Below are 13,949 nucleotides of genomic sequence, written 5' to 3' on the forward strand. Positions count from 1 at the left end.
GAGGAAGGCAGGGAAGCAAATCCCAAGGGATTTCACAGAGCTGCTGTACGAAGCCTCAGCCAGCCACAGGCACTGCAATGATGACGTAACTGCGCGCGGCCCCGCCCTCACCGCCGCTTTACGGGGCGCTCACGTGACTTCACCCACGTGACCGCGCTCCCGGCCCCGCACCTGCCGGCGAGGGGGCGTGACGGGAGGGGGCGGGGCCTCCGGGGCCGCCCCTCCCACCCCACCCGTTCTTCCGCACCCCCAGCCCCGCCCTGCTGCGCACGCGTGAGCCGACTCACGCACCCAAAATGGCGGCCGCGATGGATGTGGACACCCCCAGCGGCACCAACAGCGGCGCCGGCAAGAAGCGCTTCGAAGTGAAGAAAGTGAGGCCCCGCCGGCGCGCTGCTCCGGCTGCTCCCGGAGGGACGGGGAGGGGCCGGGGTCGGCCTCGTGGCGGCGAGCGGGACGGAGGAGGGGGCGGCTACCCGCTCCCTTCACGGAGCCGGGCGCCCGGTTCCGCACCGGCGCGGCGGGAGGGGGGGCGGGGCCTGCGGGGAGCGCTGGCGTGCGTCCGGGCCAATGGCTGAGGCGGGCCGGCGCACGTGCAGCGGGCGCTGGCCAATCAGCGGGCGCAGCCGGCGGGGGCGGGAGCGGGGGGCGCTGAGGGGGCCGCGCCGGTCGGGGGTTGCCCCGGTCGGGGGCTCCGCCGCTCGCTCCTTTCGGGCGCAGCCGTCCCGACGGGCCTCGGCTGCTCCGTGCCTGGACCCTCTGGGCATTTCGGGACGGGGAGCAGGGGTGGAGTGCTGCCGCCTCCCCGTCAGCCCCGGCCGCTATGGCCCAGCCGCCTGAGTTGTCCCATGTGCTGTGTAAAATGTAAATGGCTGTTGCTGACTTTTTTCTCCTCCATCGTCTCTAAATCGAGCGGTAACAACGTGTGTGTAGTCAGAAAATGCTCTCCTGTCAGCCTGGCTTTGCCTGCTCGCTGAGAGCAGCCATAATACCGCTCTTTGTCCAGTGCCACCAGTTTGTCAGCTGGATCGTGGTAATAGTCCGAGCCTGCTCACGAAGGCATAGAGAAGTAGGGGGAGGCTGTGTGGGCTTGTGTTAAGGTATGATTTGAGGGAAAGTGACCCCTGAATTGGATATCAGTAAATGTTTCCAGGGGTTCCCACCTATAGATGAGTTTGTTTGCAATGCAGCTGCCATCAGTGATGATGGAAGCCCCAGATCTGTGCATGGCTGCAGATCTGTGCAGGAGGAGGTGTTTGGGTGACATGGTTGTTTGCCCTTTGGAAATAAGGACAGATATAATAGCACATGTGAGGAGCAGGAAGTGGCACCGTTTATGTGTCAGTGGCATTCCTCCTCCCCAGTAAGGTACCAAGGCCTTTGTTACATGTGTGGCTCAGTACAGGTCTGTGGGTCATCAGAGCAGATCACAATGGGACAAGAGATTAAATACCTGAGTGTGTGCGAGAAATAAGGGTGCAGAGAACTTTTATCTCAGCTGCCTTTTAAGTGTGGATGAAGTCCAATAGAGATGAATACCTCAGCCAGAAGGCCAGCTAGAGTTGAAGTTGGAAGATGGGGAGAAAAAATGAGATGACTAGTGATGCATGTTCTAAATGATCTAGTAGTAGTGTGAATACTTTTTACATCGGCACTAATGAAAATTTGAAGTGCTTATCGAAGTCGGTATTGCTTATCAGTACTTGGCAATCTGCATTCCTCCTTCAGAGTCCCAAACTGAGGGAAAGCAATGAAAACACTGAGATGGAAATGGAACACGGTAGAGAAGATTTACTATAGTACAGTCGATACAATCATATACTAAAAAAAATATAGAGGAAAAAAAATCTAGACTATTTAAATAGTAAATGAAGATTATCCTGATTACCAGTACGATTGTCTTGGATTGCTTTCAATATTGAAGGCAAGCCCATTTATTTAAAGAGTTTACAAAAGGCCTGATTATGGATTTTGTGGGGAGGAATAAAAAGGCACTATGTTTTTCTGCATAGTGTGTCTTAAAGTCCTCAAACCCTTCCCCTGAAGTAGCATGGGACAGTGATACTACTTTATATATATATATTTTTTTATTATTATTTATATATATATATAAACAAAGTCTTTGAAAGGTTAATTTGGTAGTACTTTTAAATTTTTATATCCAGCCTTGCTGATAGATCATTGCTTATTAACCTTTTGTAGAGGAGATTGTTCAGCAGTCTGCAAAGAGTAGTGTTAGAGATTTAGTTCTTGACCCCAACTGCTCTGGGGAATGATTACTAGAAGAACTGCTGCAAATGGTGGGAATTCCTCTTAATAAAATGGCATCTGAATTGGCCTTTCTCCAAGGGACTGTCCCTTCCATCAGAATCGTGGATTTGGCATGAGCTGCATCCTTGCCTTTGGATCTTGAGTAGAAATCCAGACGTTTGCATTTGTTTCACAAAAAAATAAAAAAAATAAAAAAGGAGAAACTGTGAGAGTTATCTCATTTCTGAAGTGGGAAGGAGACATTGGGTCTGGGAGGTTTGTCAGAGGAATGTAACCTGAACTCATGATGAAGAGTTACTCTGGACTTCTGCATTTATTTTTTTCTTAATATCCTACTTTTCTATTTAAAAACATACATGGGCTCTTGAAGAATAACAAGGATTTCTGTGTACTGTAAATTGAATCAAAACTGTTTTTCTTTTTTTCCCCCTCTCTCTAGTGGAACGCCGTAGCTCTGTGGGCATGGGACATTGTGGTTGATAACTGTGCCATTTGCAGAAACCACATTATGGATCTATGTAAGTAAATGGTTGGGAACACAGCTGACAGTTTGAACTTGTGTTCAACAGCTGAAATTTCCCCAGTCGAGGATATAATTCAGCAAATAGAGCTTTCATTTAGGAACTAAGTCTTCTACTAAGCTCTGTTTTATGTAACACTGAAGTCCTATAATCTACGTTTGTGACTTCTGTCCCCATACTGCTTTTCCCCTCACGTTTTTTTTTGTAAAGAGTAGAATCACTTGATGCCACATCAACAGACAAGATGATGTTGCTGAGTGTATTTTGGATGCAACAGAGAGAAAAAGAAGTACTAGTAAAGAGCCATGAGGAATTGAAATTATTCAGGGTCAACAGACATTGCTCACAAAGAGAGGTATTATATTTTGGAGTTGGGGATGTTGCTATGAGTATCAACTTTTTGATGCTACTCATGAAGCCTTGTAACACTCTCTGTCTGGCCAGGAAAGGCATGGACTAGCAAATCAATCTGACTCATCATTCTACAAAACTTACCTTGTCTAAGTCAGTGTGTGTTATAGTAGGGGGAATTTTGTAGCCACCTAAAGAATTAATTGTTCATTTACAAAGGAGAGTAATCAAATCCCAAAATAAAAAACAATGCATTGCTACTATTGGTTTGATTTTTTTTTTTTCTTCCCCCCCAATAACCTGGATGGTTCATTTCTATCACAAAATAGGTGTGAATGCATGAAGTCACTGATTTCAGTACTTTTAAGTATTGGTTATGAGAATAAACCCTTTTTTTCCGTCAAAACTGACAAGATATTGTTGGCACCATCTTGTTTCAGTCATGAGGGACAGAAGACCTTTTAATATACCCCAGACAGAAATTTTCCTATATTACTAAGATATGAGGATAGTGGAACCCCCCAAAACAAGCAGAGGTACAACTGCAGTGCCTGGGGATGACCTGTCATGATCCCATCACAGTATTTTGTTGCACTTTGTTTTTATGTCATTGGCCTTGGAACTACATCCAATGGTAACATCCAATAAGCCTGTGTGAAAATGAAATATATCACAAAAATGAGACTTCACGTTTATAGTAACAGCTGGTGGGAGATGCACAATGTTTTTATATACATCGTATTTAAATAATAATTACAAAACTACTTTCTGAAATTTTGTTGGGTTTTTTGGGTTTTGGGTTTTTTTTATAAAGAGAAAACACTGGTCTGAAAATGGGTTAAGCAAGTTCAGTTCTCTTCTTTGGGACAGATATGTTTATATTTTGAGCCAGCTACTGCCTATCCATGCCTCAGTTTATTCTTAGTTAAAGGGAATGATAACATTAAAAGGAACAGGGATTATGAAATATACTGAGATCCTTTGATATAAAGATTGCCTCTTCAAGTACCTCTAACCAGTATCATCTTGGAAAGTAGTTTCAAACAAGGTGGACACTGGACTACTACTTAATCTGCTTGCTGGCAGGCAAATGGAATTTCAAAGATTTGTTAGAATGTAAGTTACATTTATAGAAGTTACAAATATATAGAATAAATATATAGAATCCTTTAAATCAAGGTAATTACTCACCATAAGTGGGATGCATTGTAAGGTAGTAGATGCTGCTGTTTCATTCTATGAATCTACCTCAAAGTTGATAGTGCTTTCCATGACAGACCAAATACAGTCTCATGTATTTGCTATTTTTTTTATAAATAGCAAATAGGACATATGGGGATGAAGGAGAGGTGTGGAGGAGCTGAAAGAAGAATGGACAGATGCTATTTACCAGTAATGAATTTTGTTTGTCGGTTCTTAAAAACAAAAAAAATTCAAAAAGTCCTACCAAAATGTGGGTGGGGATTGAGAGTATATAGGTAGGTTAGGAAAAACAGTAAAGGAAAAGGGCATAGGTAATTTTTTTTTTCTTTTTTGAGTTGCTCAAGCATTAGTTGTTATTAATTTGTGTATGAGCAGTGTTATGAAAAGCCTGGACTGCAAATGACAGACCAAAATTGACAGTATACAGAGTAGAAGGGATATCTAAATTGGTATTCCGAGATCAGTGTTGGCTCTGGATTTACTTACTTCCTTGTTACAGATCATTAATGTTGTTAAACAACCCTTTAATTAGATTTTCAAACATAAGATGTGAAGTGATGGCAAATTGAGGAAAAATTAATAGAATGTGCGGGGAAGAACAACACAAGATTTGATTTGAGAAAATGCAGGATACAAATGTCTCCCACTCCTAGCGACGAAGGGAAACCTTGAGTGGGAAAACATTAAAAGAGTGATAAGTAATGCCAGCCATGGTAATGGAAGTTTGTTAACATTATTAAGTCAGACATCAGTGTTAAGGCATCCTGCAGTTCTCCTTGTGCATGTACCTTATGACTCGGTAATAGTGTGGCTGAAGAATTCCCCCTGCCCTCAGTTTGTTTTGTATTCAATGTACAGAAGGAATGAGTAGATTTTCAGTGTTTTGGTTTCATTCTTCTCTGGAAAGACCCAGGTCCTGTTTAGACCTTACTTTAGCCTTTGTTCAAAGGCTTGCTCTCTGGTGCTGTTATTGCAGCATGGTAAATTGAGGAGTGTTGCCTGAACATTGCATTTAGTATATTGGATTATCTTCAGGTCTTCAAATATGGAATGTAATATTGTAGTAAGGTGATCAGCATAGTTTTGAACTGCAGAAAATGTGCCATCAAAATACTGTTCCCTTGCTTTGACAGTGAGAGGCAAAGTACCATGTTTGATATTCCAGCCTCACAAAATAGTTACCTTGCATAGAATCCAAAGAATCTCAGAATGCTTAATAGATTGAATATTTTTGGATTTATGAGAAGAGTAAAAGAATGGAACTAAGTATATATAGTTGCTAAGTCATAAGTAGGAGTGGAAGATGATAGCTGTGTACATGTATTTTGGAAGTGTGATACTAACAGCAAATACTGAGAGTTGTATTGTAAGTAGAAGGAATCAGATGATGATGTGATATAGGGAAGCTTACAATAAGTAATTAGTAAAATCTGCAGATCATTTCTAAGTAACTGCAGGGAACTGCAAGGGGGAAATTCTTAAGTTTGAAAAAGTAAATTGAAGAGCTCATTCTGCATTCTGGGGTACTAGACTAGGCCAGAATAGGCTATGTCAGTTGGAAGGGACCTACAGCGATCATCTCTTCCAACTTCCTGGCTGCTTCAGGGCTGACCAAAAGTTAAAGTGTGTTATTAAGGGCCTCTTAAAGACTGACAGGCTTGGGGCATTGACCACCTGCCTAGGAAGCCTCTTCCAGTGTTGGCCTGCCTTCTATTGCTTTATAATATCCAGACTAAACCTCCCCCGGTGCAGCTTTGCACCATTCCCATGCATCTTATCACTGGATACCAGGACAGCTGCTCCTCATAGGACGAGTAATAAGTGTAGTTAAGTTTATTAGCCTGGTTATTTGGGTTTTCTGTCTATTTTCTGAGTGTTGTGTTAGCCAAACTGTGTGTATTTATTTATTTCTCTTCTTCCCAATAACTCGATCCCTTCATGACAGTTTTAGAAGGCAACATGAATAAAAAAAGGGAAAGCATACAGTGGTTACCCTTGCTTAAGCAGAAACAGATTTGAAGAGCTCTTATCAAATTTACCAGTGCAGTGGGCTGGTTTTGTAGCTGCCAACAAAAGCAATGTACTTTACTTCTGTTACCTCCTGTTATGGCTACTTAAATCCTGAGATACAGAAGATTTCTGCAATAGAAAATGTATAGAAAGTGGGACAGTTATGATGCCAGGATTCAGGAGCTGCCATTATATAAGATGTATTTCCGTAACTCCCTGAATTGAAATGCCTCCCTTGCATCTTTCACAATTATTTACAGGTATTTCAGGTTTTAGCTGTATCTTTCTGCCCTCACCTCCAGACACTGTCAAAAGCAAGGCAACAGAAGAGTTGTTCAGTATTCCTCCATTACCTGTTACTGTCTGACTCTTACTGCTTCTCTTGGATCAGCAGATGGTAAATAGCTTCTCTTTCAGAATCATCAGCTTTCATTCTCTGACAGATACTGTTCATGTGTTTTATTTCTTTGTTGATATATTGTCCTTTTCTGAAATGAAGCAGGTAGGAGACCAAAAAGTGGTTCAGCTTTTGGAAAGCCCTTTTTTGGCAGCCAAAGGTAGCAGTGCCAGCAGTGGTCTCCAGCCTGTTTGATGAGGGAGTTAAATCTGGGTGTCATGTTGGAAAGGGCCTTACATCAGCACTAGAGGACTTCTCCTCAGCTATTTCCATGGAAGCTCATCTGTCCTCTTAAGCTTTTAGTACTGTAATGCTTTAGACTGTACTTGCTTGTCAGAGAATGTTTGAGTAAGACTAAAATGAATTTCAGTGATGCTTTTCTTCCTTTCCTAAACCACCTTTCTTCCCTCTCACTCCCAGTCAAAATGCAGAGTCCTTTAAAGCCAGAAACAAAAATTTATAATTGTATTCCAAAGCATGCAGCTCCCAGGTTAGGGCCACACAGAGAGGGGGAAAAAAAAGACAAAATGACTAAAAATGGACTTCATGTCTAATATGCCCAATGTTTTGTTTTCAGCAGGAAAAGAGAAGAAACAAAATAAGTGTTTCTTGTGTGCTGGAGCATTTTCCTTGCTTTCAGCAGAGACCTCCTGAGCTAAACTTTGCTTATCCATTGACTTTTCTCCTTCAGATGAATGTTCTCACTTTTTTCTACTACTCCTCACCATTTTCTACTATTCCTCACTATTCAGTTACTTTACAGACTCATGCCAGGTGTTCAAAACTTAATATAATACACCCCATGATCATGAGTCTATACTGCAGTAACAGTAAAATTGTTGCATCAATCTCAGGTGTAAAATCTTGTGCAAATATCCAAAGTAATTGAAGTTCTTCAAGGGTCTTGAGCATCTTCCATTTTCTTAATCAGTTTTAGTTTTATTGCTCTTTGTATTGAGAGCTTCAGGAATTAAGACATCAAACATTTCAGATGTACTGGATTTTGTTCTCCTCTATAGGCAAATAAGGGATTGAGCTTTGGATTTCTGCTGTGGTATATCACATTGATGTAAACCACAATAAATACACTTTCTTTCAAATCTTGCAGAACAGCTGCTGTTACTGAGTTTCCTTAGATGTCAGTTTTTGTTTTGAGTAGTTCCTCACGACTAAGGTTAACTGACCTCTGTCATATCTCAGAAAAAATGGGTCTTTCTTTTATTTTGTTCCTCTCCACACCTGAAAAAGCATGAAAAAATGAATAAAGGGATGAATAGGACAGAGCAAATAGAGATCACATTTTCTGAGCCAAACCTGTGGGGTTTGAATGTTTTTGAATCTGAGCATATTCAAGCTCACAAACAGTGAACATAGAATTAGAGCTCATTCAGACATTGTCTTTGCCAGGGGAAAAATATTATCTGCAAAACAAGAAAGCAGCAAGCCTGTGTGTTGAGTTCTAAGCTGATTGTCTATCAGCATGTCTTTTTAAATCATTAGGGCTTGACTCTAAAAGAAAGCATCCTTTAGCAGGAAGTAAAATGTTGGTCTCATAAGTTTGTGCTGCTGACAGTGGAGGAGTTGGAAATATCCTTTTTTCTTCCGAAGTTTATTCTTGAGGTGGAGCAAAGTGAATTGTTCAGGCTCTAGAATGGAGAACCACATTGCAGGATTTATTTTCTCACTGCTATTCTTCCTTCTTGCCTTACTCTCTCTTGTCTCCTTCGTCCACACCACCTGACACAGAAGCCCAAAACATAACCCAAACCCATAAATAGTTGGGGGTTTTTGTGAGGGTGATCCTGGGTACTTAACTCCAAGGTGTAAAAAGTCTAAACCATAAATTTTTAAACTATTGTGTGCTTTTGGGGTGTACTTACCTATCACAAGTCTATAGAATAAAGACAGGCAAACTCCAGATTACATGAGCAAAGTAAATTATAAATAGAGTACATAATGTCTGACAAGACAGTGAATTTATATAGAGAGAAACCTGGGTAAGAAATTTATGTAGCTTCAACTGATCATGAAAAGATATCTCTTAAAATACAGGAGGAAAAAATTAAAAATATTTATCCTTGAAATTTGGGAAGGAGCCATGTTGCCAGCAGATGAACTATGTACTCTTGCCCTCTGGAACTTCGGAATACTAAAAAAGTAGAGGAAGAAGGAAATCACAACTAAGTATATTTTGGTCTGGTACTTTTGGAAAAACAGTACACATTAAACCACAGCTCTTGGCCCTTTCTGATGTAATAAATCTCCCCCTGCCCTTACTTGCTAATATGAAGAAATCTGTCACTTGGTGTTGCATGTACATCTTCTACTCCTGTGTATATCTGTTTAATCTTTGTTTTCACAGGCATAGAATGTCAAGCAAACCAAGCATCGGCTACCTCTGAAGAGTGCACAGTTGCATGGGGCGTCTGCAATGTAAGGAAAACTGTTTTGTTACTGAGCTCATGTGTGGTGATGCTCTCCCCCTTTTCTGAAGACTCGGGACAGAATGAGTTCTATGAAATGTTTCACATAATCCACCACAAATAAGAACTTCAAACTCCATATGTTTAGTAGAATTTAGAAAGGAGAGAGAGAAGAAAATAAAGTGAAAGTTGGAGAGATGTAATAAGGAAGACACAGAAATGAAGGGAGGAAGATAGACCTTTACTTTTTTTTTTTTTTTAAGAATAATAGATCTTTCATTCTGAGCATAATTTTTCTGATCAAGGTTTGCCAAGGAGCTATGCCTTTTTTTTTTTCCCTGGTAAAAGCATTAATTGGATGTCAGCATGCTTGATTGGTCTTCATGCAGGCTGATTCAAGGAGTCAGTGTGAGGTAACTACATGATTTGCTTCCAGTTTTGGAGGAAAATCAAATTGATACTAATGGTTTGTCTCCAGCTCTTCCAGTGTGTTGCCATATATGCTCCTTTGTACATGGTCCCACCAGCACGTGAACTCCAAACTTGAATACCTCTTAGCTAGCCTTGGCCTGAGTTGGAAGATAACATTTTCCATAATGAAATAACTTCCTCTGTTCAATCCTCACTAAGCTGTGGGATCGAGTTACAGCATGATAATGCTGGAACAAGATTATAAATGTTGCAATTCTGTTTGCGGAGGACAAGAGCAAAATTTTTAACCATGTCAGAATATTCTAGTGTCAAAATTATATTTTGTGTGCAAGAGTTACCACAAGTGGAACCTTGGTTTTAAGTAGCTGTATGGAGTATTGAAAAGGGTGTCCTTATTAAACACAGAGTTGGTTTTCTTCTTTCTAATTTTTCAAATTCCTTTTTATTCAGGCTCTGGTTTCTCCTGAAAACTGACAGAAAGCTTCCTTCAGCATGTATACATTCATATCATCCCTGCTACTCACTCTGAAATCCTCTTTCTTTTCTTTCTGATTATGCTTCTTACCAGCATCTGCTCTGCCAATTTTAGCAGCTGCTAAACTCTGCGCTCTCTCCTTCATCAGAAGTCAGTCAGTTGCCACTGCGTGCACTGTGGAACAGGCTCCCTGCTGCCATTTCACTAATATTTCTCCCCTCTCTGAAAATGTGGATCAGTTCCTTGGTGTTTACCAGCGAATTGGCTGATCGGTCCTCCCCACTTTTGCCTGCGAACACTTGCTACTCTCTATTTGCCGTGGTAACTTTCACATTGAGATATCTTCGTATGTTCTGAAATGATGTGATCTGAACTTTGTCTTCCAGCACGCTTTCCACTTCCACTGCATCTCTCGCTGGCTCAAAACTCGCCAAGTATGTCCGCTGGACAACAGGGAATGGGAGTTCCAAAAGTAGGTATCCTGCACAGATGTCAAGATGAAAAATGCAATTGTCCTTCTGTTAATATAAATGATCAGTGTAAGATTTGTGGGGCTGAGGGCATAGTTGTTGTTGGGAGAGGCTTTTTCCTCTATCTTGCTGTATAGGGACCTTTCCTTAGCCTCCTGGTGCTAAATGAGCTCTGAAGGAAGTCCAAACAGCTGTGGGGTAAGTGGGAGCTGTTAAAAAATAGTGATTTCTATTGACATTCTCTCTAAAGGATGGAGAGCAGAAGAGAAATGGAATTCACTAAAAGTGGAGCCTCAGGGGAATGCTATGCTGCCGTTTGAGCAATTTAGGTTTAGAGAATTACCTGAATTCAGCTGCTTGGGTTCCAAAGTGTTTCTGCTGAGGTGCCAGACATCTTACTGGGCCCCTCTGTTATCTTGGTGATTTCGTTTATAACTCAGAGCCTCAGAGATTGATATAGCTGATTTCCTAGCATCTGGAAATCAAGTGTCCATGTAACCATTGCTGCAGCTCAGGCCCATTTAGTCATAATTTCTGTATTGTTTTTGTTTTGTATTTTTCAAAGGTCTGTTGTTAGAATAGTAACAGGAGATCAATTGATAGATTTTTGAGGGGTAATTGTATTTTGATAGGTATTGAGGATAGTTAGGAAGTTTGCCTGACACTCACTTTGTTCTGCACAATTCATCCATTAATCTTTTCTTGACTGTGGATTGTCCCTCTCCCCACCTCCTTTATTAAAAAATTACATTAATTCTAATCAGAGTCCAAATGGAAACAAAGCAAAAAAGATAAAAGTATTGAGGATTGTCTTTGGGATCTGGTTCACAGTCAGTTGCGCAAATCATCATTAACATGACAACTCAAGTACCATAGTTCTGATACTAAGATGTTTTAGTGAACACACAATGAAAATTAAGTCCACGGTGCCTGGCTTAATATTGCATGGGCAGCATGATGAGAAATGGAGACATGAATTAATATCTTTTGATGCATGCTCAGTGTTACTTCCAGGGCTATGACAAGCTTTGGCCTTGTTTTCATGCAGGACATATTTGAACTGGGATTCAGGGTAAAAGATGATGATACTGAGGATCTCTTGCACATGGTATTGTGGATTGCTCAGGCTCTCTTCTAAGTGATGTCTGGATAGACTTTTAGGGGAAGTGAAATGTAGAGAACTTCCTAAGATTTCCCTAACATAGCATTTCACCTTCATCCCATTTACATGTTAATTACATTGTGGCAGAATGAAAATAAATCCACCCAAATCAGCACTACCATGAATTGTAATTTTTAAAAGGTCATTAATATATTATCTATTTGCAGGTATGGGCACTAGAGAGATGGTCACCACGCTTCTCATTATGTCATCAGACTCAGTTGTTCTTGTCACTGTGGGTTTGTTTTAGCAACGTGGAAAGTCAGTAATGTATACGATTCTTCTTTCATCCTAATTTCTTTGTTGTACACCACTGAATAAAATCTTGCTGGAGCTTCCTGTCAAAGTTTTTTGTCTCGTGTTCAGGAGTGGGCAGTTGGAGCATGAGGGAGGGGAATTATCTGCAGACCAGGGACTTAAGCTAGGCTTAATTCTTTATTTAGCTGGGCAGTGCTTCTTGTTGCTACGCCAGGCTTTTGACTGAGTTTGATCCTACTCCCACACAACTGAGAACCACACCTCTGGCTCACTGAGGTCAGCGTTAAACTTCACCATGTAATGTGATGGGTGCAGGACTTGGCCTGGCTAAGAGTAATTTGTGCAATAGCATTTCATGTGGACATGCTTTCTTACAGCTGAGTTGAAATGATGATCTATACAATTAGGGGTTGTGTCATCATTAGAAAGTACTCTCTTGCTTCTGCAAGAAGCTCCTCTGCAGAGGAAATTTTCTCCAACTTCCCAGTTCCAGTGGTTTAACCTTGGGGAACACTGACTGTTACTTTTTGTCAGTGTTCATAAAGCACTTTCATGTGTCAGGTGAAAATAAATAGAAACTTCATGTGCTAGATTGGCTGGAAAGCTAAAAGTATGCAGTGTATGTACAAACTAATTTGTGGTTGGCTTTCTACTGGTATTTTTCCTAGTTCAAGACAAACTGGCCCAAAATTGTTCCTCTGAAAACTATATGATGTTCTGTCTGGTGTGTCTTCTACCAAATGGCCTGGTATCCTGCTCACAGCATCAAATTTTGGCCTTTATGTCAGAAGCCTCAGCAGAGCTGGGATCTCAAACAAGGTCCGAGAAATTCTTCCAGCTACAACAGGCTGGAAGTCCCTTTGTGCCAGCAGTAGTAGACATGGTAGATTTCTTTCCTTGGCTGTTCATGATGCCACCTTTGGATCAACACTTTTGCTAGTTATTGAGGATGGAAAATTTGATAGCTGATACTAAACATCAGTGTACTGTAGCGATAGGGGATAAAGATGGTCATTGACAGAGCCAAAACTCACAGGTTTTTCAGTAATTGCTGGGGCTTGCTTTAATCTGCAGCAAGTAAATGTCAGGATTATTTTGTCAGCTGGTGTCAGTGCTCTGAAATGAGATGGTTCACTGTTTTCCACCCTGAAGAAGAAAAGAGGAGCAAGTAGGATCAGGAGAGTTTATAGACAGTTTATTTACAAGAATTCTTGGTAGAAAGTCCATCCCAAGTTTGCCAGTTAGTTTTGGTGATGGAGGCAGGAATGGAACAGAAGAGAAGGAATGGAACAGATGATCTCAGCAGTAGTCAAAGTATTCATCCAGGCAGCAGGGTATCCAGGTTAAATGCCATTCCCTGAAATTTGAACTCCTATTTAATGTCCTGTCCAGATGAGTGAAATGACAGATGTGTCTGGTTTTGATTGTCCATTTTGTTTGCAGTATTTGGTTTTTCAGGACCTGGAACCCAGATGCTCACTGATTGGGGAATTTATATCCTTGAGAACTTTGTTTTGGGTCCAGCTATGTCATTCTGATTTGTCCCTCTTTAGTCTCTGCATAGTGCCCTGAGCATATTTTTTTGGCTGGGGACAGACACATCAGGCATTTCAGACACATCAGGCATTTCCCTCTTCTTAGTGGCTTCATGTGCATTTGCTTGAGGCTGTGCCTGCAAAAAGATGGGGGGGTTTGGTATTTTTTATTGCCTTTTTTTTTTTAATGGATCCCTCCAAATGGCTGGCTACAGGCACTCTCCCCACACACCCTTCGAACCTCTGCTCTGCTGCAGCGTGTAAAGCCCTGACTGTTAAACTTGATTTCAGATTCCTTTTGTAGTGTCTTTCCCAAACCTGATTCTCCCAAATAGAAAAATATGGAGTGTAAAGCATCAATTGTTTACAGACCCAGGAAAGAAAATCCTTTTTCAGCTGCTGCCCATTGCAGTGGCCCTGCTGCCACTTCCCCTGTCACGA

General features: G+C 41.4%; 1 protein-coding gene across 1 annotated transcript; it reads left to right on the forward strand.

Annotated features, from left to right (window-relative positions):
- Window positions 1–231: 231 nt before the first annotated feature.
- RBX1 (ring-box 1) lies at window positions 232–12,061 on the forward strand. Its single transcript, XM_064655186.1, has 5 exons — window positions 232–374; window positions 2,711–2,789; window positions 9,116–9,186; window positions 10,470–10,555; window positions 11,883–12,061. The coding sequence occupies exons 1-5, from the start codon at window positions 297–299 to the stop codon at window positions 11,893–11,895; spliced, it is 327 nt and encodes a 108-aa protein (XP_064511256.1). The 5' UTR covers window positions 232–296; the 3' UTR covers window positions 11,896–12,061.
- The last annotated feature ends 1,888 nt before the right edge of the window (window positions 12,062–13,949 follow it).

Source organism: Pseudopipra pipra, chromosome 5, assembly GCF_036250125.1.
Source record: "Pseudopipra pipra isolate bDixPip1 chromosome 5, bDixPip1.hap1, whole genome shotgun sequence".
NCBI lineage: Eukaryota > Metazoa > Chordata > Aves > Passeriformes > Pipridae > Pseudopipra > Pseudopipra pipra.

Excerpts from the sequence above, each read along its gene's own strand:
- RBX1 (XM_064655186.1), top strand. The coding sequence starts at position 297 with ATGGCGGCCGCGATGGATGTGGACACCCCCAGCGGCACCAACAGCGGC. Across the intron at positions 2,790-9,115 it reads AAACCACATTATGGATCTAT|GCATAGAATGTCAAGCAAAC; the intron begins GTAAGTAAATGG and ends TTGTTTTCACAG. Across the intron at positions 9,187-10,469 it reads TTGCATGGGGCGTCTGCAAT|CACGCTTTCCACTTCCACTG; the intron begins GTAAGGAAAACT and ends TTTGTCTTCCAG.